This window comes from Lepeophtheirus salmonis, chromosome 1 (genome assembly GCF_016086655.4).
Source record: "Lepeophtheirus salmonis chromosome 1, UVic_Lsal_1.4, whole genome shotgun sequence".
NCBI classification, from domain to species: domain Eukaryota; kingdom Metazoa; phylum Arthropoda; class Copepoda; order Siphonostomatoida; family Caligidae; genus Lepeophtheirus; species Lepeophtheirus salmonis.
The window spans coordinates 25,137,782-25,159,634 of record NC_052131.2 but is presented as its reverse complement, the minus strand read 5'-3'; the positions used below and the strand labels follow the sequence as shown (position 1 = coordinate 25,159,634).

The window sequence follows — 21,853 nt, the reverse complement described above, 5'->3', positions numbered from 1 at the left end:
TATACCTTGTGATAAACGGCCATTAATAACAAGATAACTAGTTGATAAGTTATATTTTATTAAAGCGTAGTTATACATTACAGAAACATTTTCTATCCAGATTTTGGCCCTAGAAGTATTCCTACTAGTAATGGGAATTCTGGCTCTTTCTGCTCGGCTCACTAAAAAAAAACCGTTCTTTCAGATCCTAAATGGCTCTTTAGATTTTTTTTTGTTGCTTTAATAGATATATTACAATTACAGAGGCGACTACAGGGGGGGGGGACTGGAGGGGCTGTAGACCCCCAAAATGTCCAAAAAAATTAATTTTCTGTAAATAACTATGAGATTTTTGAATTTTTTTTGTTAATAGCTACGCATTTTAGAATTTTTTTTTCGAAAAAATTATATATTCGAGATTTTTTTCATAAGATTTAATATTTTCAATTTCAATTTTGAAATTTTTTCAAAACATTTATAATCTTTGGGGTTTATTTTCAAGGAAACTTCAAAAACCAGCCCCCCTGTAATAGGATTATATTTTGGATAAAAATCCTCTGCTGCATAATTTGCCCGAATTACCTTTTTGTTTAAATCCATAAAAAAAATCATCCTATTTTTGATTCAAATTTTGTCATCTTGACAATTTTTTTTAATAAAAAACAAAAATTCCTTCGTTTAGGGACGCTATGAGCCGGCTCCCGTTGTTCACTTCAAAGAGGCGTCTGATAGAGCCGTAAAGTTCGCGAACGACACATCTCGAACTCCTACACTATAGTTCATTATTAGTAGGTGAGAGAAAATTAAATAATGTTTGTTACCCATTGCTAAATTAATCTAATAAATAATCTATAATAAATATGATTTTCGAGGTCCCTGACCATTAGTGGTCATCCCTCTATTCCGAACCTGATTTTAACATAAATAAATTCTTATATACTACAGAAGTGAATATCTATCAAGTAGAATAAACTAAATTCATAGACTGAAAAGACAATTAGAAGATTATAATTAAAAAAAAAAAAAATAATAATAATAATAATATTATATAATTAATTCACTTTATAAATATAAATGCGTTATTAGACGAGATAAACTAAGCAGTAGTTACAGTTAAAAAAAATCTACAATATCATATAATAAAATTTATGGAATATTATTTGTAAATAGGTTAAGAATATAATTATGTAATATGCAGGTATATATAAAATTAATTATAACAAGAGCTACAGAGATAGATCACCAATAACTTATATAGATCTGGAATAAGTTGTTGCTATGACTAGAAAAAAATTCTGTTTTACATAAAGTTACTTATGAATGATGAGACTTGGAAAGGTAAAAACGAAAAGAAAATCCTATAAAAAATAGATGATACGTAAAGTATAATGAATTATCTTTTTACTATCCATTTGGAAGTGAAACTAAATTGGCACCATCTTCATCATTGATTGAAGATTCCTCAGGTTCGATATATTCCAACATATCGATATTAAAAGAAGGATTAAGTGTAATGTGAGGCACGAGCTCCATCGCTTCTTCTTCCGTTGTCTGAAATGGATATGAGATTAATAATAATCAATTATTATAGTTTTCTCCCTAAATTACCTCGACAGTAATATCATTACGAGATCGACCACGAACTTTAATTAAAAATAAACTAATTCCTATAGCTCCACTTGTGGAGACAATGACAAACAATAGTAGTGCAACGATCCATACTCTGAAAGAAGGAAGTAATGAATAATTAAAGATGAGTAACACAATGATTGCATCCGTATATGTACGTACTTGAAACTATCTTGTTGCAAATTTATTTTATCTTGAGCATCAGCATGAAGCTCTCCGTCATAGACGGGAGCTCCCTCTGAGAATAGCAGTCCAGTCTCTTGTTCTGCTTCTCGTATTTCTTTGGGATCATAGGTCGTTCGAACCATAACACTCACATTTTCTCCTGAACCTACGGCATTCGTTGCAAAAATACGAAAATAATATGTAGAGTTAGGACGTAGATTGTAGACCGTATAAGAGTTTTCGTCCTCAGAGACTTTACACTCTGTCCAAGATAAAGTGTCGTCTTCAACTCCTTCAGATCTCTCATTGCCATCTAGTCGATAGGAGAGAGTGTATTTGAGCAAGGGGGGATCCACATCTGAATTTGTTAAGGGAGTATTCCAGGTAGCAAGTGCGAATACGCTTCGAGGAAGTACGGTAAAATTTGAGACTCGTTCAGGTGGAGTACGAACACGTAGGCGGATAGAGTGAATGGATTGATTACTTTCAACATCTTGGCATAAATAAAGTCCTTCATCCCTGGGAAAGACTTTGTGGATGATGAGGCGACCATCGGATTCGTGGCGTATACGATTCGATGGAAGTACTTTTTTCCCATACTTTTATTGAAGATGCGGTAAGCAATTATTTTATTTTGTGTCTTTGAGAGTACTTTTTTTGGGTCAAAAAATAGTTGGTTTAAATAATGATATCATTTAAAATAACATCATTCGTAAGGTGTCAGTATAAATAATAAAGATAACTCCGGGTTGTTGTTTTTTCATTTGTAAAAAGATAAATAATAGAATAATTGCAATTCAAAGACACCCAATAAAATCGGGAGAGTCAACTCCTCAAACCTGAATCCAAGCGATGTCCCGATTCGGGGATTTTCCTTGGCAATTAAGTGTGATATTAGCCCCGGAATTGAAGATGAGAGTGGCAGAGGTCTCACTTCTCCCGAGATTGCTCTCCACAGGTCCTATGCATACCCAAATCCATGCGTAAATCAAATAAAAGCAAATCCTCATTCTTCTACATTTTGATACACACCTTGAATACATTGAATAGTAAAAACCATCAAATAATCAATAGAGAAAGTCGCCAAATTATAAGATGAAATAAAACTTTTACTATATATATATATAAATAAAATAATATAATACTATAGCTAGTTTACTACTATATGTATTCACTTTTCAGTCAATACGTACTCTACCAGCTAGAGTAGTACTCAAATTACAGCTGATGATGATTAATATAATAGTCTTGAAGGAAAAACTCAGATGTGACTCAATATGGGAAAACACATTTATGCATTTAAAAACATATTTATAATTTATTATACCTACGGATTCCTCTTTACAAACTATACAGCATCATAATAGGATATATTATTCAGGTCATGACAACTACTTAGTGTACACAAAATACGGAGTTGATTTAATATAATCAAACGGAACATTTTTAATGGTGGAATTCACAACAAAGCCTCTTACAACTACTGCTGATTTTCAGCACTCTACTTTTATATATATATACCACAAATAAAAAACATAGGTATCAAACTTTCAAATACACACTTTATATATTGTACAATATTTGACCTTCAAGAGTTTATCACACCATACATGTATGCTTAATAAATTAAAAAAATGATTGGAAACTGAAACTGTAGGGCGATAATGAATGCAGACTTCTTTGTAGTATCACTCCCTTAGTTAACACTGATCAGATTTCCAAATACCAACCGGCATCACAATCTAATTCATTTCTCTTTTATCTCTTCATAGACAAACATCCATTTTTAATAAATACTTGAACACATCTCTAATAAGTAATAATATATTTTTATTAAGTCCGACATTTTGGTACGTATTTACTTTGTTATTGTCCCAAAATCTAGTTTTATTTCATTGTTATGCTCATAAGCCTTGAAAAGATAGAGCTTATTATAATAAATCATGTCCAACATTATTGGATCTTCTCTACGTCAAATGGGAAAGATTTCTCAATCCCTCTCTACTTTCAGATCTTTTGCTACAAATCACAATATGGAAAAATTTGCTCTGGCCAATAAGTATAAAGGACTCGAGAGCAATGTATGGTAAGTGCTTCCTCTAAATAATGATCTAATTAATACTTCATTCTGGTAAATTAATAGTGGATTTTCTATTGACAGAGGAAGTTATTAGTTCAAAATTTATTTCAATCCTTCTTTACCGAATTAAAAATCCATTTCTACTTATTCAGGGTTGAATTTATTCAATTGGGATTAGAGTACAAACCTCTTAATCTTGGACAAGGACTCCCTGATGATCTTGTTCCCCACTCTGTTCTTGAGGAACTCAAAAATATATCAGCGGATCCCAATCCTAATTCTGTTCTACATCAATATACCAGAGGGTTTGGACATCCCCGACTTATTCAAGCTCTTTCAAAGCTTTATGGAAGGCTCTTGAACCATCCAGTAGATCCCTTAAAGGAGGTTTTAGTCACTGATGGAGCCTATGAGGCACTTTTTACCTCTATAATGGGACATATTAATCCTGGGGATGAAGTTATCATTATTGAACCTTACTTTGATTGCTATGAGCCCAAAGTTAAACTTGCCGGAGGAACTCCCGTATTCATTAGTTTGGCTCCGGTAAATTGAGTTATTGCTAAATTAGATTTCAATGTATTATTATGATGCTTTACTTGTTCATTATAGACTAAAAAGGATGGTCATATTACGTCTGCGGATTGGAAACTCAACCCTGAGGAGCTAAGTGCTGCTTTCACTCCAAAAACCAAAGCCATTATATTTAACAATCCTAATAACCCATTGGGTAAAGTGTACAAACGAGATGAAATCCAAATGATAGCCGATTTGTGCATTAAACATAACGTGCTATGCATATCCGATGACGTATATGAACATATGGTCTTTGATGATAACGAAATGATCCGTATGGCAACCCTTCCTGGAATGTGGGAGCGTACAATAACTATTGGATCTGCTGGAAAGACTTTTAGTGTCACTGGATGGAAGCTGGGATGGGCACTTGGTCCAGAGCATCTTATTAGAAACTGTCAAATTGTTCACCAAAACTGTGTGTACACCTGCCCTACGCCGATACAAGAAGCTGTGGCACGAAGCCTCGAGAAGGAGATGGAGCGAATTGATAGCCCAGAATGCTACTTCAAGTCAATTTCGAAGGATCTTCAAACCAAAAGAGATTATATTGCAAGAGTGTTGAAGGATATTGGCATGAACCCTGTTATTCCTGAAGGTGGATATTTTATTTTAGCTGATTGGAGTTCTTTTGCTGATAAAGTGGATCTCAGTTCAGAAACAGATAAAAGACAGGATTATAAATTTGTTAAATGGCTTATTAAAAATCGCAAATTACAGGGTATACCTCCCTCTGCATTCTTTAGTGAGGATCATAAACACATTGGAGAGTCATATATACGACTTTGCTTCATTAAGGTATGAACTAACTTCAATATTTTGTCAACATATCATCATTTATACTTTTCATTACAATAATTAATATTTTTCATTTCAGCATAATGATAGTTTGCAAAAAGCTGAAGAAATTTTAAAAGCCTGGAAAAAAGAATTGGACTAAAGAGTGATCCATTTCACAGGGACCAAATCATGTTAACACAATATTATAATAATTAATTATATATAATGAATAATTAATCATATGTATTTATTTTTCCAAGTTTATATGAGACATTGAAAAATAGAGTCTTTATTTTGGTTCAAAAAATCGATGATTATTTTGTCTAAATTTTCGTGACAACGTATCACCTGTTTTCGTATGGCTGTTTTGAATTCCTCCTTTTCTCCCCTATTGGCACCCCGAGTACCAACTCTCCGACCTGAGCCAGAGGGATTATGTGAGCGAGGACTAATGTCTAGAGCAACAGAGCCTCCTTGCTCACTAGCAAGCCACATAAATTCCTCCAAGAACTCAATTTCTATCACATAGGTCGAAAATAGCGGATACACAAAACTCTCTTTCATACGGATTCTGTTGGAAAAAAGAGGGAAAATTGCTTATTTAAAAATCCATTGTATGATGGTATGCTATTTTAACTAATTACCTGTGCATAATCATATAAAATAAATCTACTTCGCAGGGCCATGTATACTGTAGTAAGACAATCACATGCCCAAGAGCTAAGTCACTTTCGGGACTCTGGGGCTGAAATCCTTTGTCCCGAAGGAGATTGATGAGTATCCGTGTTACATAACTTATAATCGGCTTACGAGCATATTTGAGGAAGTGTAAATGCCTATTTTTGATGGTTGGCTTTTGAAGAGTATCCTCGTCCTTTTTGGTTTTGTAGACAGTGTCTTTATTATTTTCAGAGCTTGCTGGTGGTAAACAGGCCATTGCTTGTATTATTTGGTCAGCAGCAGCATTGGAGTCCTTCAAGCAATACTGCACTGTCGCCATCTTTAGATGGAATCGTCCCTGTTCATCTTGTGTAACCGGAGTTGGTAATTGTCTAAGTACTTGTAAGGCCTCTCGATATTTAGAGTCATAAATGAGATTATCGATTGAGAAATTGGTTAATGCTCCTGAGACACCTTTAGTCTCAAGCAAACGAGTGAATCTACTTTCCAGCTCTTTTTCAGAATGTAGAAGTTGGTAGAAATGTAGTGCATGTAGAAAGTTGTCAGTCATATTACGTTTATTTCGCTCTTCGGAGTCATCATCGTTATATAGAGTGATCAAAGGTGTCCGTCGTTCTTCATCTGTAGTTCTACGTCGTTTAATGCGACCACCATGGGATCCTTCCTCTACCTCATGCGTAACAAAGGCCTCGACTAATACAAAATCTGAATCAATTTTAGTTTCGTTTCCTTCATGAGGGGATGCATCCTCAAGATAGTCAGAAAATGCCTTGAGAAATAGTACTAAACAAACAGAGTACATTTCAAAGATAGATTCACTCTCCTGTTTATTTCTCTGACTAAAACTCACAACTTTGTTCAATGAGACTTCCAATGGCTCATTCTCCAAATTATTTGAAAGAGTCCAATTAAGTCGTGATCCTAGCTCTTGAAGTATTTTAAATACAACATCCCAAGAAGGACGATTAGACCCGAGTATGCAACTTTCGAAAATATAGTCGTGAATAGTGAGATATACCAAATCCTCTAGGACAGAAGACTCTAGTTTAAGTGTGGGAAAGCTGAGTATTTTTAAACACACTTCATGGACTGCAATGTTTAGGAGCTCTTTGTCTCCCTTATGGTCCCATATCCCCTTTAATAAATGTCTTAACATTTGAGCACATCGGCTGTTAATAGAGTTAGGAAAATGATTAATGGAGATGAGGGTTAATTTAACGTATTCAATGATTCCTTCTCTACTAGTTTTCTCCTCTAGTGCATTTAAAGAGGCTTGATGAAGGATTTGCTCTTGAACCTCAGTGGGAAGGGTCTCAAATACGACTAAAGGACTGAACTTTCCCTTTACACTTGAATCATTGTTACTTTGAAGAAGGGCCTCTATGATGACATTGAGCTCCTTCCATACCCTCGGATCCTTGTTAAAGTTCAAATACATGGCTTGAAGATATTTTGCAGACTCTTGAACCTTTTCACTCCTTTTTTCTGCAACATAGGCCTCAAATTGAATGTCCAAGTCATTTGGAAACATGAGTCTTGCAGTGATCATCCATGCCCGTGCTTCTCTTTGGCTTTTGGCAGAGCGTGCTCGCTGAATTAAATAGGATTGATCCGAATCCTCACCGTCAATTTCCATGTTTTGAACCATTATTCATTAATAATTAATTGTGTGATGCTAAAAATGAAATAGAATCAAGGTTTACGGACTTTTAATTGGGTTGTTACTTTAGATTGAATATCACAGTTTTTAATCTTAAAATATGTTATGTACTCAAAGAACAGTTCAAAGCTAGACAATACAAATATAAAAGGATCTGGGGAACACAAGGATGATATGAGGATATTCCGGCTTAGAACTTGAGTCCTTTTTCCTTCAAATCCTTCTTAGCCGCAGCTATTTCCTTGTTCAATTCTTGGGCGGCATCTGGAACGTCATTAAATGTGTACACCCGGTAGGCAATCACACAAATGGAATACACTCCAAATGCCACAATAAGGGAAAATGGACTCCAGAAAATAAGTTTACGATTGTCGGAATCGATTCTTAGAGAGAGAGGAGAGTAGTTCAGGCTCAACCATAGGGAGAGACCCAAAGTTGCGTAAGACAACCATTCCATTAATTTCGTCATCTTATGGTGCTTCTTGCTGCCGTCTAAATCCAAATATGAAATTACTTTTAACGCCGACACTTCAGTATATAAAATTTATTACTTACTAGGTTAGTGTTAGTGTGACGTTATTTATTAGAAAAAATACCAAAAAGTTTGTGACACATGTAGCTAGTTCACAGGGTTACCAATTACCTATTTCCTCACATATACGTACTGCAACACTAATATTTGAGATTGAGCTTTTGTGTAGCTAACTAGTAGAGTTTTGAAGAGACATTTTACTATTTTAAAGAATTAAAGATACATATAGCTGCTATTCATTTAGACATGTAAATAGCTGGGTACCTACATACCAGGGATTTTTTTTTATTTATCAGGAGAAAAGGATTTTGTAGAAAAAAAATTTAGACGTCCAGATAGAGGGAGAAAATGAGATATTTAAAGGATTTTTTTCTAAAAAAAAAAATTCCCCAGAATTGAGGACTTGGAAACTAAGCCGTCTGAAAAATAAAATCCTACGTACTCCCCAGTATACCTATCCATTTATACAGTTTGCGTGTATTAAAGTATCTTATATTTACTTTTAATTCATTAGCTATTGTCACTGACGGAAGATTATTATTTAAGATTACATATAAGTGCCAACCACTGACGTCATAACAAACGCTTTGAAGCGTGCGCTCTTGTTCTCCCCTACGTAATAGAAAAATAAAAAGAGCAGGATCAGCAGCTATCGACTGGGCAACAACAGTCTGAACAATCCTCAAATAGCTGCACTGTCTATTTTGAGATCAAGAGAAAGAAAAAAACCTTTTTCGCCCATTACTTGATATTTGTGATTACATTGGTGGCCATATGGAGTGTATTGAGTGTATCAGTGTGAGTTTGATCCATGGAATGAATATGAAAAGCATACAAATTTTGATACAATCACATTGGACATTTGCAATATCCCATCGACATCGATAAGAAGAAGAGGGAAGAAAAGAGAAACAGAGGGTCGAGAAGAAGAAAAAAGAAAAGAAAAGAAGAGCTGTGAATTAAAGAGGGAAAAAAGAGAGAAGTGGAATCCATCCAATCGGAGCCGTTGCATCCCTGCTTCACTTCAGATCACTCTCTTCTCTCTCTCTCTCTCTCTTGCCTCTCTCTTTGGCTTGGGATTCGAACACTTCCAATTTTGTAGAACTATAAATATTCCCTCTACTAAGCCTTGAGATCTACATTCATAGGTACATTACACAGCAGTCAAGTCCTTGAGTCCTGACTCCACCCATTTCTATTGTATCAGTTATTATTTTCCCTCTTGGGTGGGTCCGTATTTACTTCTTTCTCACCTTGGAGGAACTTCCACTCTTACTTTTTATGCATTTACTCCGAGATATATATGTAGCAGTATAGATATGTTCCTACGATTTAAATGATTCTTTTAAATATGAATGATGTACCATTCAGATACCATCAAACATGATTTATTAGTTTTTTAAATGACAACGCATTCCCATGGAAAATACTTGTTTCACACAACTTATATATATATCAAATACATACTCTAATTAATTCAACTTTTCATTGATTAAAAATACTTGAATTCCTTGAAAAAAGAAAAAAGAATAGGATCGTATAACAACTAATCTCGAATACTTGTATTTTAATTTTAATTTTTTTTTATGTCAACCACTTTAATTTGGAGCCACAATGTATGTGCTGCATACATATATTTGAGCAAGTGGTTCTATTTATGAAGTTTCTATTCCACCACATAACGACCTTAATGCAGTCCTTGAAGTGGCCGATGCCTTCTTCCTTTTGTTTTTTCTTTAAAATGACGCTTTGAATATTTGTTGTGTTTTTGTTTTTTTAGTCTTGTGGATGTCTATTTATATTTGTAGCAAGTGAGATGTGTGGATCTGAGATTGCTGTAAAGTAGGGCTTTTTATTAAAAATTACACTTCTTATAGTTAATTTAACCCTTTAATATATTAAATTAAAATTGATCTCTCTTCTATTTTAGATAACCAAATATTAGACTAATTCAAAAGAGAACGCCGAGATAAGATGTCAAATCCGTACCCTTTTCGTCGAACAGTCACTTTATCAAAGGGCTCTAACTTTCATCAAGCTCACCCTGGATCCTCTGGCCCTGTTCGGATTCCAATGAAAAGGAGTCTTGTACCTACTGATGATCCTCATTGCTACCGCGACGATGAACTTGATTCATTTAAAGCCAGTATATACCGCTTTGGATACGCTTCATGTCCTGCATCTCATTGTCGATTATCCTTTTTGAGCCTTGCTGGAATTGTTGCACACAAGAAAAATTGTGCTGGGTTTCTACGACAAGGAGATTTTGTCACATGCTCATTCTGTGAAGTCAGATTCTGCCAATTTAGAAGCCTTCGAACACATCAAGAGAGGAGTCATGGTGTTCCTCCTCTACATCCCTCAGAAATTAGCCCTGCTCATGAGTCTCTCGATAGTAAAAAACCTATTTTAAATGAAAATATGGAAGCCTATGAAACACGAGAAGAACAAAATTCTCGACTAATGGCGGAAAGTAGAATCGCTTCAAATGCAAGACCCCGTGGAAGACCAGGAAAATACACAGAAGTACGTCGGGAAACCAATGAAGACTTTTATGAATTGGATTACTCCTACTACTCTCGGCACTCGGTAAGACTTGAAATAGAAATGATGAGTCCTTTCTCTTTTGTTGAAAATTGTCAGATATCTAGTTAGATTTAAACTACCTCATATTACAAATTAAGTCGATTATCAATTTAAAAAATATCATTGTTGTTAATAATAATAGGTAGATTCAGGGCCATTTTCACTAATTAATTATTATCTTTATCTCTCTGTATTGATACATTCAAAAAACATGTTTATAGAGTCGCTACATTCTCTTGGATAATGAGCCTGAAGAGGAGCTTTCTCCCTCTAGTGCCAGTCCACCCCGTATAATGAAAGTTAGAACAACGGATGGAAATATTCTATACGTTAGGCCAATTGCAGGCGTGTCTGGGGAGCAGAAGGAAGAAGAAAATTGGAGCTCCTCCTCATCCACGTCAGGGAGTGCAAGGAGCGCGCTCAAGTCTTACAATGATAAATCTCGTAGGGCCCACGTGGGATCATCACTTGAGTCGGTTGACTATGATGATGATGTAAAGATCGAGGAAGAAGTATCATGTACATCTAGGAATTCTTCTTCTTCTTCTTCCAACGCATCTAAAAAGAATAGTTTGGAGGAGCAACGTGCTATTCTTGAAGCATATGAGGAAATCGTCCTACGCTCTGAGGCACTCGCAGAAAATGCTAAAAAGAAAATAAGGGAAAAGAACGAATTGTTAAAGAAAGAAAAGGATTTCAAATCTTGGGAAGAGGAACTACGTAGGAGAGAGGCCAAGGCTCAACAAACTATCAATGAGGCACTTTTTACACTTGGCTCCGATTCTCTAGGTGAGTCTTTGTGGCATTCATAATTAATCCTTAATATATTCATTTCAATCGATATTAATCATTATTAAAAAAATATTATTTAAGATTGTACAAAAGAAGAGGACATATCTCATTCTCCACCAAGTCGAAGAAGCGCCGTCGTTATTGATCTGTGTGATGATCTCGACACTCACGAAACTAATGAATCCTACATTCTACCGGATTCTACTCGCTCCGTACGATCTGCAGGCTCTACGTTTAGTGCATCATCGTCTTCAATAAATGAAGATAACTTAAGTGATTCAATTTCTCTCGTGGCTTCCTTAGCTAAAGAATCAAATGTGTATTCATCACCAGAGCCCATAAATGCTCCTCCTCCTCTGTCTACACCAGATTTGTCTGATGCCTCTGTGGCAGAACCTAATAGGCAAAAAATGATATCTGATCAGGGCGATTTGACAATCTCTTCAAATGGCTCAAATGGTGACAATTTGAATTCCAATTGTAGTACTCTTAAAAAACAGAAGTCCTCCATCCCACGTATTTTATCAAAGAAAAATAATATAAGAAGAACCAAAAGGCTCAGGAAGAGTGGAAGAAGTACCAATAGCCTCCAGCGTCAATTACAGCAATTCTTGAGTAGTATTGACACCTCTTCTCTCAAAACGAGAAGGACTTGTGATGCTAGTATTGAGGATTCTAACTCACGCTTGGATTTGGAAGATACGCAGTCCTTAAATATTAATAGGCAGCCCTCCTCATCTCAAGGAGTAGGTAGAATTAAAGTAATTAAGCCTGTTAAAATCCCAGCTAACGCCGAACCATCTAATATAAAAAGCACTCCTTCAGGAGTGAAGTACATTCTACCGAGCAATATGCAATCTCGTTCATCTCAGATTATAGATAGTCCTATACAAAATAATGGTGAACATAGTCTTGTTCAAAATGAGAGCGAACATACCCCTATTCAAAATGAGAGTGAACATAATTCTATTCAAAATGAGAGTGAACTTATTCATAACAGAATCCACAAGAGTCGCAACGAACTAATTTCAGAACTTATTGATAGTCCATCTGGAGGAAAATCATCGCAAAGCTTCGAAGAGGTAATCAGTTCAGACTTACCTATTTGTTATCCTAATAATGAAGATTATATCGTAGCTGAGGAAGAGGCAAAAGAGGTCATGGACTCCCCTGATTTAACTCAAGAACATAGTAATTCCCCAACAGATGATAAAATCGATCTAGAAGAGCATAAAATTTCTTTATCAGGCAGCGATTCCGAAGAAACCACCACTGTAGTTGAAAATACAGACTCGTTATCTATTCAAATCGAAGAAGTAGTTTCAAACTCTAATTTAATCCAAGAACCCCTTGAAACTCCCAAGAGGACTAGAAGGAAAAAGAGAACGTCAAAAGCCTCGTACGATAAAACTTCCCCTTCTAATACTAAAAAAGAGTTAAGACGAAGTACACGTATACCACGTGTTCAAAATACTCCGTCAATAATTGAGCCAGAGTTACCGAAAATGGAACGAAATAAAAGACAATGTACAACTACACCACGTGTTCAAAATACCCCGCCAATAATTGAACCAGAGTCGTCGAAAAAGGAACGAAATAAAAGACAATGTACGACCACAACAAAAGGTCAAAATACCCCGTCAATAATTGAGCCAGAATCACCGAAAAAGGAACGAAATAAAAGACAATGTACGACCAAAGCAAGTGGTCAAAATACCCCGTCAATAATTGAGCCAGAATTACCGAAAATGGAACGGAAAAAAAGACAATGTACGACTACACCACGTGTTCAAAATACTCCGTCCATAATTGAGCCAGAATCACAGAAAAATGAACAAAATAAAAGACAAAGTACGACTACACCACGTGTTCAAAATACTCTTTCAATAATTGAGCCAGAATCACAGAAAAATGAACAAAATAAAAGACAAAGTACGACTACACCACGTGTTCAAAATACTCTTTCAATAATTGAGCCAGAATCACAGAAAATGGAACGAAATATTACACAATGTACGAGTACACCACTATCTAAAATGACAACCAAAAAGACAGTTACTGTTGGCAAACGCAAGCGTGCTATTCAGCTCAAAGATAAACTAGAGGCTACGCCCGATTCCAAGTCAAGCAAATCACCTCCAACCAAGAAAGCTAAAGTGTCACCACAACTAAAATGTGGTAAATGTGATACTATCTTTGAGAGTTCCCAACAATTTAACGTCCACGTTGCCTCTCGTCATGGAGGAGTAGCTCGACTAGCCGGAGAGAGTCAGGAATTCAGCAATGAGGAAATACAAGTTTCTATAAAGCAGGCTTTTAGATTAGTGAAAAAAGTACTTTGTTATATTTGTGGCGGGAGTTCCTTTACGACTAGACTGGGTCTTCAATATCATATACAAAGATGTGGGAAAACCAGAGAGGAATTGGAAGTAAGTTCAAAGAAATCTCATAAAATTGATTCCTTCATTTTTTTTTAAATGTTATTATTCATTTATTTCTAAGGCTGAAATGGTTCCTTGTTCTCATTGTAAGTATCGTGGATTGCCGTCGGGGTTAAAGATGCATATGAAAACTCACTGGGAACTGACAGAACCGACGGAAGTTACTCATGAAGAAAACATCGATGAAAGCCTGGATGTCAGTTCAAGTGGTAGAGTTCGCCGTAGTGCTGCTTGCAAAGCTGACAAGATAATGAATGAAACAATAAATTCCCTCTTGATAATTGGAGAGGATGGAGATGTTAAGAATGATAAGGAGGATATTGATGATGAAGAGTATGTAGTGTCTAAGGACATAAATGTGGAAGATAAATTCAAGAAAATAAATTCCAAACTCTTTAGATGTACTCTGTGTGACTTTGAAAACAAAACCAGAAAGTCACTGGTAAATCACGTACTATCTGCTCACTCAGAAGAAGATGAAGATCAAGATCATGAAGATGAATTCTTCGAAGATGAGGAAAACTCGTCAGACAGTGCTGATGAGTGTGATGCCATTATAAGTAGGACTCCTGGGGCTCGTCAAAGTAAGCCACGTCACTATAATAGCACTGGACGATGTCCTACCTTATCACCTTGTATGGAACATTTGAAAAGTGAGCTCAAATTTCGTATAGCTCATTTCAGTGTCAAAGAAACTCTATTTCGTAAAATTATGTCAAATGAATTCCAACCGGTTACAAATTCATCTGAAGCAGATTCCTACCTTCCTACCTCCAAACACTCAATCCCTTTTACCTATAAAAAGAGTGTTGACTCTCAATTTAGTTCAAAAGTTACTTCATTGGCACGTTTTGAGGGTACAATTCTGGATGGGATTCCCACATTTTTTGCTGGAGGTCCTATTTGGACCTTGGAGTGGGCTCCTCACATTGGGGAAGGTGAAGAGTTCTTTGCAGTTTGTACTCATAGGGATATGGATGATGTAAGTGCTATGTTTAGTTTGGACTTTGGCCTAGGCGTAATTCAAATTTGGTCAAGTGGCGTACTCAAGGCGACGTGTGAAAATGCATCAGCTCCAATATTCAAATACGGCATTCTACATGACTATGGTAAAATATGGTGTTTTAAATGGTGTCCCTCCGGTACGGATACTGAGACAGATCTGGGTCTCTTGGCGGCTGGTTGTTCGAATGGTAATGTTTATATTCATAGAATTCAACGACCCAAGCACGACGACGTTAATAATGCTGATAGCTCTCCACAATTTTACAAACATGCACCTGAGGTGTGTTTACGACCTTTGCGCGAGTCATTTGGACAATGTCTGAAAATTGCATGGTACAATGGGAAGGAGCATCGAGTCATAGGTGCGGCATATTCTGAAGGAAAGATTGCTCTATATGACCTACTTACAAGCTCGATCCTGCTAAAAAGAGGCTCTGTGATTCATCCATATAAGGTGCTCCATGTCCATACATCTTGTGTAAATGCATTGGACTTACTTGGGAATGACGTCTTCCCTCGATATTGCGCAACTGGCTCGTTTGATCGTCATTTCAATGTATGGGATCTTAACGAACCTTCTTTTCCTATTTTAAACGGGAAAAAAGGTTTAATAACGGATCTGCACTTTTTTAGGTCATTTTCTGACGGTCATATTTCTATATCTCATGATGATGTCTATCTACAATCCCACACGCAGACTATTCTTTCTGAACCTGGCTACTCTAGAGTCCGAACTCAGCCAATCCTTTGTCATAACTCAGCCATTAAAAATGAAGCTACCAACTTTTGGTTGGGAACATTGGGTGTTGGGACTTCTGCTGGGGAAGTTATCGTTTTTGTATCACCTTCTAATGCCTCAAGTCTGGAAACGGATAAATATACTACGAGAAGACGAACCTTCGTTTATCGTACCTCTGTGAGCCACAAAGATAATGACAAAAGCTCTCTTAAATACGAGGAATGCAAGGATAATATTGAGGAGTTCGGGTATGTCGATATGAATCTTGATGACTTTAGGAAAAATCCTGATTCAGAAATTTCCGCTACTCGCTCAGCAGATCGTCTTCAACTAGAGGATATTACAAGATACCCCATTTCTGCAATAAATAGAGTGTCTTTTAATCCTAATCTTAGGTCATGTACCTGGCTTCTTTCTGGATCACAGAACGGCATTGGAAGACTTCACAACATCAGAGCGCTTCAGCATGTATCCTACACAACATTTCTAAAGACTTATATTGAGACATTCGAAAATCGAGAATAATTATATTCGCCGCTTTTCTACACACATACACATACGGGGTTCACGGATGAAAAATGCCTTTCAATCTAGGAAGGCAAAAGTACAAATATTGGAACTATATTTGGTGTTGAATTCACAAAGAATTTATGTTTTTTAATGATGTAAGTGCAACCTTTTAAAAGAACTTGTAATACTAATGATGTTATTATACTCAAAGAGGACTTCTACGTGCTTTTTTCCCCTCTACTCTCGTTCCATTCAAGGGGCTAACTAGAGAATTATGTTTTATACTGAGTAAACATTGGGTATTAAAACCTCTTGTTTAATATTTATTCATTCTATTTTCATAATTAATTATAATGTGTACTTGTAATTATATCTATATACTACGTTTTTCTTGAGATAATAAAGCTCAGGACAACGATACCCTCTTATTTCATTACTTCCTTAAATATTTTATGTATTATAATGTAAAAGGAAGGATGAAAAATCCTGTGATAAAATCAAATTATGGATTCTTATAATAAAAAAAAAAAAAGAAGTATATTTTATGAGTTATTATTTTTGTACAGTATATTCGAATTATTTATAGACTTTATTCTCTCAGATATATCAGTCATGGAAGAGAGTTGAACCATTTTCTTAGCATTGTAGTCAGTCAACACAAAATCAAAATTATTTCCTTCAAGAAAACTCTAGATTACAACTATTTTCATCTACAATTAACACTGTTCAACAGCAAAATTGGCATAAGAACCAAGGTTAATAGAAATAGAAGGTTATACCATAACGCGTGTACGACGGATGTTTGACTTCCATCCCGCTTTTAATATTGACGTCATAGTAGATGAGTTGTTGCTCATTTTGTCAAAATCTGTTTATCTTTCCCAGCAGTCGGTACGATACTTAAAATTGAAAATTCTAGCAAGCCGGATTACATGATGGTCTAACCTTGATAACAACAAAATATACTTGACTCGGCAGAATTTAAAGCACTGATTGGCCTTAGTTTTTTACCATGACATTATGCCATAAACCATTCGCCTTAATATATAAATACATGAGGTTTATGCGTCGTTATTGTTAATTTTTGATTGAAATTGATGCTGTTTCAGAATTTTTGAATAAAAAAATGTACTATCTACTACTATGATATTTTTTTCTGTTGGAATTATGATGGTTTTTGTCTAATATATTAATTGTTTTTCTTATTATACTAATTTTACCTATTTTGTCTCTCGTTCAAATCCATTAAATATTGAAATTTTGTTGGTGCATGTATTAAAATTTTGGCACATGATTCCATTATTTTTACATCAGGAAAAAACTATTTAATGTGTTTAATAGTAATACACATGACATATTTTGATTAAAAAATTCCAAAGGAACATCAATTTTAACAAAAAATAACAAACGACGTATAAATCTCATTTATTTATATATTAAGACTTAATATACTTGAGGCGAAATGGTTTAAGGCAAAATTACCTAACCCCATATAAGTTATAATAACAGTGTAATTAGTCAACTTTTATGGGAGGAATGCAATTTTCTCAGGAAGGTTAATGCCACTTATGTGCCCCCTGTATCTGGGACTGCCCTTACTCCTGGTCTCGAGTAACCTCAATAATTTCATTTCAGTGATAGACGATGCTCTCAATAAGGAAGGGCTCTTTTTGGACTCGTATCTGATTTAGAAGCATATGAATTAACTCTTGCTCCTCAACTAAGAAGAACCTATATATTATGGTCATTATGAAGTCGAAAGTCATTTTTGAATAAATCAATCATCTCTGAAGAAGTCCAGGAGGAAGAAGAGGACTTTTGTCAGTCCCTCGCCATGCCTAAATTATTCTATGAACTCACAAACGACTAAATAATCACTCTTTACATTGTCGACTTGTTTTATTTATTCTTTTCTCAAGTATTGACTTCACTTCTACTTCATGATCATCATAATTGTCCTCCAATAATGCTGAAGGCAATTCATTTTAATACTCTTTACTCGTTAGTAGGTCAAAACGTCGACAGACAAAATGTCGAATAGACAAAACGTCGACAGACAAAACGTCGACAGACAAAATGTCGAATAGACAAAACGTCGACCGTTACGTTTCAAAATATAAGAAACAGTTTCTACGACATTTCACTCCATAATTTCTTGACCGATATATTTACCCCACCATTCCTACATAAACTAGAACCCTCACAGACCCCCCCACTCTAAAACCGATTTTAATAGTAAACGCGTTTTTGGCTAAGGCGGTTGGGTGCACTACTCGATTTGTCCTAAAATTCAGAAAACGTTATGATCAAAATGCTGAGGATCCACTGACGATGATTTCCGGAACCCTTGTGACCTGGAAGTGGCTAAAATCGTCTGTTGAGTAGAACTAAAAAAATAAAAACAAAACTATGAATAATCCCGGGCAATCGCTGAATGCAATCGCTGACAGCATTGACGTAGCGCCCCTTTCAACAGTCTATTGTGTCACAAATGAAGACCTACGGTACTACAGCTATGCATGTTGCAAGGGTCAGTTTCTAATCACGTCAAACAGGGAGAAAAGTTTCACTCAAACTAAGGCTTTGATGAACCACCTTTATAATATACATTACATGGACTTCAAAAACCATTCCTAGATCCGATGGAGTATTTTAAAATTCAATTATAAGTAGAGTATCAATTTTATATGAAAAAAAGAGAACTAGAAGAAGGTGGGACCGGGACATATAGTACTACTGAATGAAGACCTTTGTTAATATCAGCTACTTGTTATATTATTTTGGGGAGAGAAAATGAATTACTGCTGTTTCTACATTTGAAATAACATAAGTGCAGTGAAAATTTTGTAATTATATTTAAATTGATATACATATATTTATTTTATAATGCATTTCTAAATCAATTTCCATCAAAGATAAAGGATAATGCTTACTTCAGAGGGAGAAGTTAACACCACGACGTCCTATTAAATAATAGACAGAAAGGAAGAAAGAGCACACGCAACAGTCATTTTTCCTTTTCTTATTTATAAGTATAGTTTTTCTTTACAAAAATGACATCCCTGTTTTTACTGTATAAGAAAATCTTATTTAATTCTTCATATAATAGGACGTCGTTGTGTTAACTTCCCGCTCTGAAGTAAATATCCTGACCTATCTTTTGTGTAAATTGTCTTTACAACTGCTTGCATCACTGATATCACCTACAAAACTTTGTAGTTCTTTGTATTTTTTAATCTTTTCTCCACAAAGAAAAAGGATCCATAATCAGTTGGTAACAAAGGCTAATTCAAGTTCAAGTAATCAGGAATCAAAATGCTAATAAGGTGTAAGAGGAGTAGAAAAATTGACAGCTACTAATAAAATTTAGAGATGATCTTATCTAGTGGTACACATTTTATTAATTTCAATCCGGAATGACAACAAGACATCTGACCTCTGAACAGAAGAAGCTGGCACGGTTGAAAAGAGCGAAGACGATTCAAAATTTTCTCAAGCTCAACAAAAGTTCAGGCAAAATTTTGCTTTTTTTCGATGAAAACATTTTCACCGTTGATGCTACAGTAAATAAGCAGAACAGCCTCCACATCGAAACCAAACATCAATTTCAGTGAGACATGTCTTCATAACAAAAAATCCAGCCGGAGGCATGGTTTGGGGTGTTGTGGAGTATGGTCTCCCATTTTTATGGAGAGGAAGGAGCGGATCAATGCAGATGCTTACATCAAACTTCTGAATACCTTGGCCCAGAAAAATTTAGGCCACAATTTTGTTATTACTCAAGACGGAGCTCCGTGTCATTGCGCCGCAAAGACAAAGCTCTTACTAAGAGATGATTTTCCGGACTTTTGGGACATCAATATGTGGCTACCCTTCTCTCCAGACGAAAACCCCTTGGACTCTTCTATCTAAGTGCGTCTGGAGGAGAGGGTGTGTTATGTATTTAATATGTCCTTTCTGGTTTTTATCTTCTTATATAAGTACTGTGTTTTACGTGTTATAAATAGTATCGTCTCTTGTAAATATATTTAGAGTATAATTAGAAGACACAGTGTAGTATCATTCCTCCACGCCATTTCTTCCTCTCATCTCTCCCGGTCATCCTGGATATCTCCACCTTATAAAGAAGTTTGACTCTCTCGTTCGTCAAGACGCAACATTGGCGACGAGGATGGGATCAGGATCACGTGACCTCCCTGCTGTGGGATCGTCGGCGAAGCTAGCCCTGTTGGAGTTGGGTAGCCCTTTTTCGTCGATGGGGAGAACGCTCGTTCGTCTACGGAAGGCGGAGCAATATGGAGTGTGCCTATGTTTGGGCCTCGTGGAGGAAGGAAGAGAACCTTGGTCACTTTCAAGAAGTGAAGTGTGTGTCCGGGTCCGGGACCACATAATTAAAAATGGATTTGTTCCTACGCACTTTTGGTTCTCTACTGTTCCTACTCTCCCGTTCACATCATTGGTTGATGGATGTGGAACGGTCTCTCTTGTGGATCATCCCGAGTTGGATGAGGGTACATCGAGCAAGATGTCTCCCAGGGACGAGCAGGGTGCTCGGGTCCTTAAAACCTCAACAAGGGTGAGTGTTGTTTCTCCCAGGGACGAGCAGGGTGCTCGGGTCCTTAAAACCTCAACAAGGGTGAGTGTTGTTTCTCCCAGGGACGAGCAGGGTGCTCGGGTCCTTAAAACCTCAACAAGGGTGAATGTTATTTCTCCCAGGGACGAGCAAGGTGCTCGGGTCCTTAAAACCTTTATGAGGAGTATTGTCCTCCTTTCTCCGGTGCGCGTGCTGAGAGCACGGCACGTCTATGGAGATAAACTTTTGCAATACAAGGGAGAATGTTTTGTCCTTGCCTGGACATGGATGGAGCGGATCTATAGGCTGCTGTTCATGGAGAGGAACCTGTTTAAGCACCGCCCTGGATTTGGTGCTTGGGGGATGATGTTATGTATTTAATATGTCCTTTCTGGTTTTTATCTTCTTATATAAGTACTGTGTTTTACGTGTTATAAATAGTATCGTCTCTTGTAAATATATTTAGAGTATAGTTAGAATACACATGAGCGTATAAACAGTGTGTAGTCTCATTCCTCCACGTCCTTCTTCCTCTCATCTCTCCCGGTCATCCTGGATCTCTCCTATTATAAATAAGATTGTGTCTCTCCCTCGTCAAGACGCAACAGGGTGTGTCCAGTCTCTAGAGGCTTTCGTTAAGAAGGAGTGAACAAAGGTCGAGTCGGATTACATAGTCAAGGTCTGCAAGGAATTTAGGCCTCGTTTTGAGGCTATTATTAGAGCTAAGGGCTGACATATTGAATAAAATTTGTGGCATGCACTATTTTAGGATGAATTTGTTAAAGAAATATCCAAACAGAACCGCTTGTTTAAATTTTACTCTTGAAAAATTGAAAAAAATAAAATGTGTACCACTAGATAAGACAATGAGTTCTTATACTATTGATAGTATAACAACTCATTGGATAAGATCAAACCAGAAAATATGATCCTATGTTTTTGATATATGATTTAACACGGATTTACCCCACTAACATAAAAATTGACATTGTATTTTGTTGCCCTCTGTCGATTTTTCTGCGTTTTCCTACTTTGCTCGGAACGCTGATTCGTTGTATTCGATTTAACATTCGTTAAGCTGTGAACCATAATTGGAAATAATGAGTGAACAACCAATAATGGATT

General features: G+C 36.2%; 4 protein-coding genes across 10 annotated transcripts; 2 read left to right on the top strand and 2 right to left on the bottom strand.

The window, feature by feature from the left end:
* Positions 1-1,009: 1,009 nt before the first annotated feature.
* On the bottom strand, positions 1,010-3,232 carry LOC121122993 (neogenin). 2 transcript variants are annotated; one of them, XM_071889982.1, is made up of 5 exons: positions 3,101-3,232; positions 2,613-2,805; positions 1,771-2,372; positions 1,588-1,702; positions 1,010-1,530 (listed from the first exon to the last, which is right to left on the bottom strand). In XM_071889982.1, exons 2-5 carry the CDS (start codon positions 2,781-2,783, stop codon positions 1,384-1,386), a joined length of 1,035 nt encoding a protein of 344 aa, XP_071746083.1. In that variant the 5' UTR covers positions 2,784-2,805; positions 3,101-3,232; the 3' UTR covers positions 1,010-1,383. The 2 variants fall into 2 exon arrangements, with proteins under 2 accessions (XP_071746083.1, XP_040574010.2); XM_040718076.2 differs by lacking the exon at positions 3,101-3,232 and having other exon boundaries at positions 2,613-2,912.
* Positions 3,233-3,263: 31 nt separating this feature from the next.
* On the top strand, positions 3,264-5,446 carry Kyat (Kynurenine aminotransferase). 4 transcript variants are annotated; one of them, XM_071889976.1, is made up of 6 exons: positions 3,264-3,385; positions 3,546-3,623; positions 3,785-3,859; positions 4,006-4,399; positions 4,466-5,227; positions 5,307-5,446. In XM_071889976.1, the coding sequence occupies exons 3-6, from the start codon at positions 3,807-3,809 to the stop codon at positions 5,367-5,369; spliced, it is 1,272 nt and encodes a 423-aa protein (XP_071746077.1). In that variant the 5' UTR covers positions 3,264-3,385; positions 3,546-3,623; positions 3,785-3,806; the 3' UTR covers positions 5,370-5,446. The 4 variants fall into 4 exon arrangements, with proteins under 4 accessions (XP_071746077.1, XP_040573993.1, XP_040574002.1 ...); XM_040718059.1 differs by lacking the exon at positions 3,264-3,385 and having other exon boundaries at positions 3,407-3,623; XM_040718068.2 differs by lacking the exon at positions 3,264-3,385 and having other exon boundaries at positions 3,419-3,589.
* IntS10 (integrator complex subunit 10) lies at positions 5,440-8,125 on the bottom strand. 2 transcript variants are annotated; one of them, XM_040718044.2, is made up of 3 exons: positions 8,106-8,125; positions 5,854-8,042; positions 5,440-5,780 (listed from the first exon to the last, which is right to left on the bottom strand). In XM_040718044.2, exons 2-3 carry the CDS (start codon positions 7,536-7,538, stop codon positions 5,471-5,473), a joined length of 1,995 nt encoding a protein of 664 aa, XP_040573978.1. In that variant the 5' UTR covers positions 7,539-8,042; positions 8,106-8,125; the 3' UTR covers positions 5,440-5,470. The 2 variants fall into 2 exon arrangements, with proteins under 2 accessions (XP_040573978.1, XP_071746069.1); XM_071889968.1 differs by having other exon boundaries at positions 5,854-8,106.
* A 309-nt stretch (positions 8,126-8,434) lies between these two features.
* On the top strand, positions 8,435-16,657 carry LOC121122945 (uncharacterized). Of its 2 annotated transcripts, none has more exons than XM_040718026.2 (5): positions 8,435-9,230; positions 10,013-10,671; positions 10,890-11,457; positions 11,542-13,889; positions 13,963-16,657. In XM_040718026.2, exons 2-5 carry the CDS (start codon positions 10,057-10,059, stop codon positions 16,168-16,170), a joined length of 5,739 nt encoding a protein of 1,912 aa, XP_040573960.1. In that variant the 5' UTR covers positions 8,435-9,230; positions 10,013-10,056; the 3' UTR covers positions 16,171-16,657. The 2 variants fall into 2 exon arrangements, with proteins under 2 accessions (XP_040573960.1, XP_040573967.1); XM_040718033.2 differs by having other exon boundaries at positions 9,221-9,924.
* The last annotated feature ends 5,196 nt before the right edge of the window (positions 16,658-21,853 follow it).

What these genes read in the sequence shown, in the direction of transcription:
- LOC121122993 (XM_040718076.2), bottom strand. Translation starts at nt 2,816, where the DNA reads ATGTATTCAAGGTGTGTATCAAAATGTAGAAGAATGAGGATTTGCTTT. An exon ending in GGGACATCGCTTGGATTCAG is followed by an intron (nt 2,373 to 2,612) that starts GTTTGAGGAGTT and finishes CTTCAATAAAAG; the next exon opens with TATGGGAAAAAAGTACTTCC. An exon ending in TTGCAACAAGATAGTTTCAA is followed by an intron (nt 1,703 to 1,770) that starts GTACGTACATAT and finishes TCCTTCTTTCAG; the next exon opens with AGTATGGATCGTTGCACTAC.
- Kyat (XM_040718050.2), top strand. Translation starts at nt 3,717, where the DNA reads ATGTCCAACATTATTGGATCTTCTCTACGTCAAATGGGAAAGATTTCT. An exon ending in GGACTCGAGAGCAATGTATG is followed by an intron (nt 3,860 to 4,005) that starts GTAAGTGCTTCC and finishes CTACTTATTCAG; the next exon opens with GGTTGAATTTATTCAATTGG. An exon ending in TATTCATTAGTTTGGCTCCG is followed by an intron (nt 4,400 to 4,465) that starts GTAAATTGAGTT and finishes TGTTCATTATAG; the next exon opens with ACTAAAAAGGATGGTCATAT.
- IntS10 (XM_040718044.2), bottom strand. Translation starts at nt 7,538, where the DNA reads ATGGTTCAAAACATGGAAATTGACGGTGAGGATTCGGATCAATCCTAT. An exon ending in TTTTATATGATTATGCACAG is followed by an intron (nt 5,781 to 5,853) that starts GTAATTAGTTAA and finishes TTTTTCCAACAG; the next exon opens with AATCCGTATGAAAGAGAGTT.
- LOC121122945 (XM_040718026.2), top strand. Translation starts at nt 10,057, where the DNA reads ATGTCAAATCCGTACCCTTTTCGTCGAACAGTCACTTTATCAAAGGGC. An exon ending in CCTACTACTCTCGGCACTCG is followed by an intron (nt 10,672 to 10,889) that starts GTAAGACTTGAA and finishes ACATGTTTATAG; the next exon opens with AGTCGCTACATTCTCTTGGA. An exon ending in AAACCAGAGAGGAATTGGAA is followed by an intron (nt 13,890 to 13,962) that starts GTAAGTTCAAAG and finishes TTTATTTCTAAG; the next exon opens with GCTGAAATGGTTCCTTGTTC.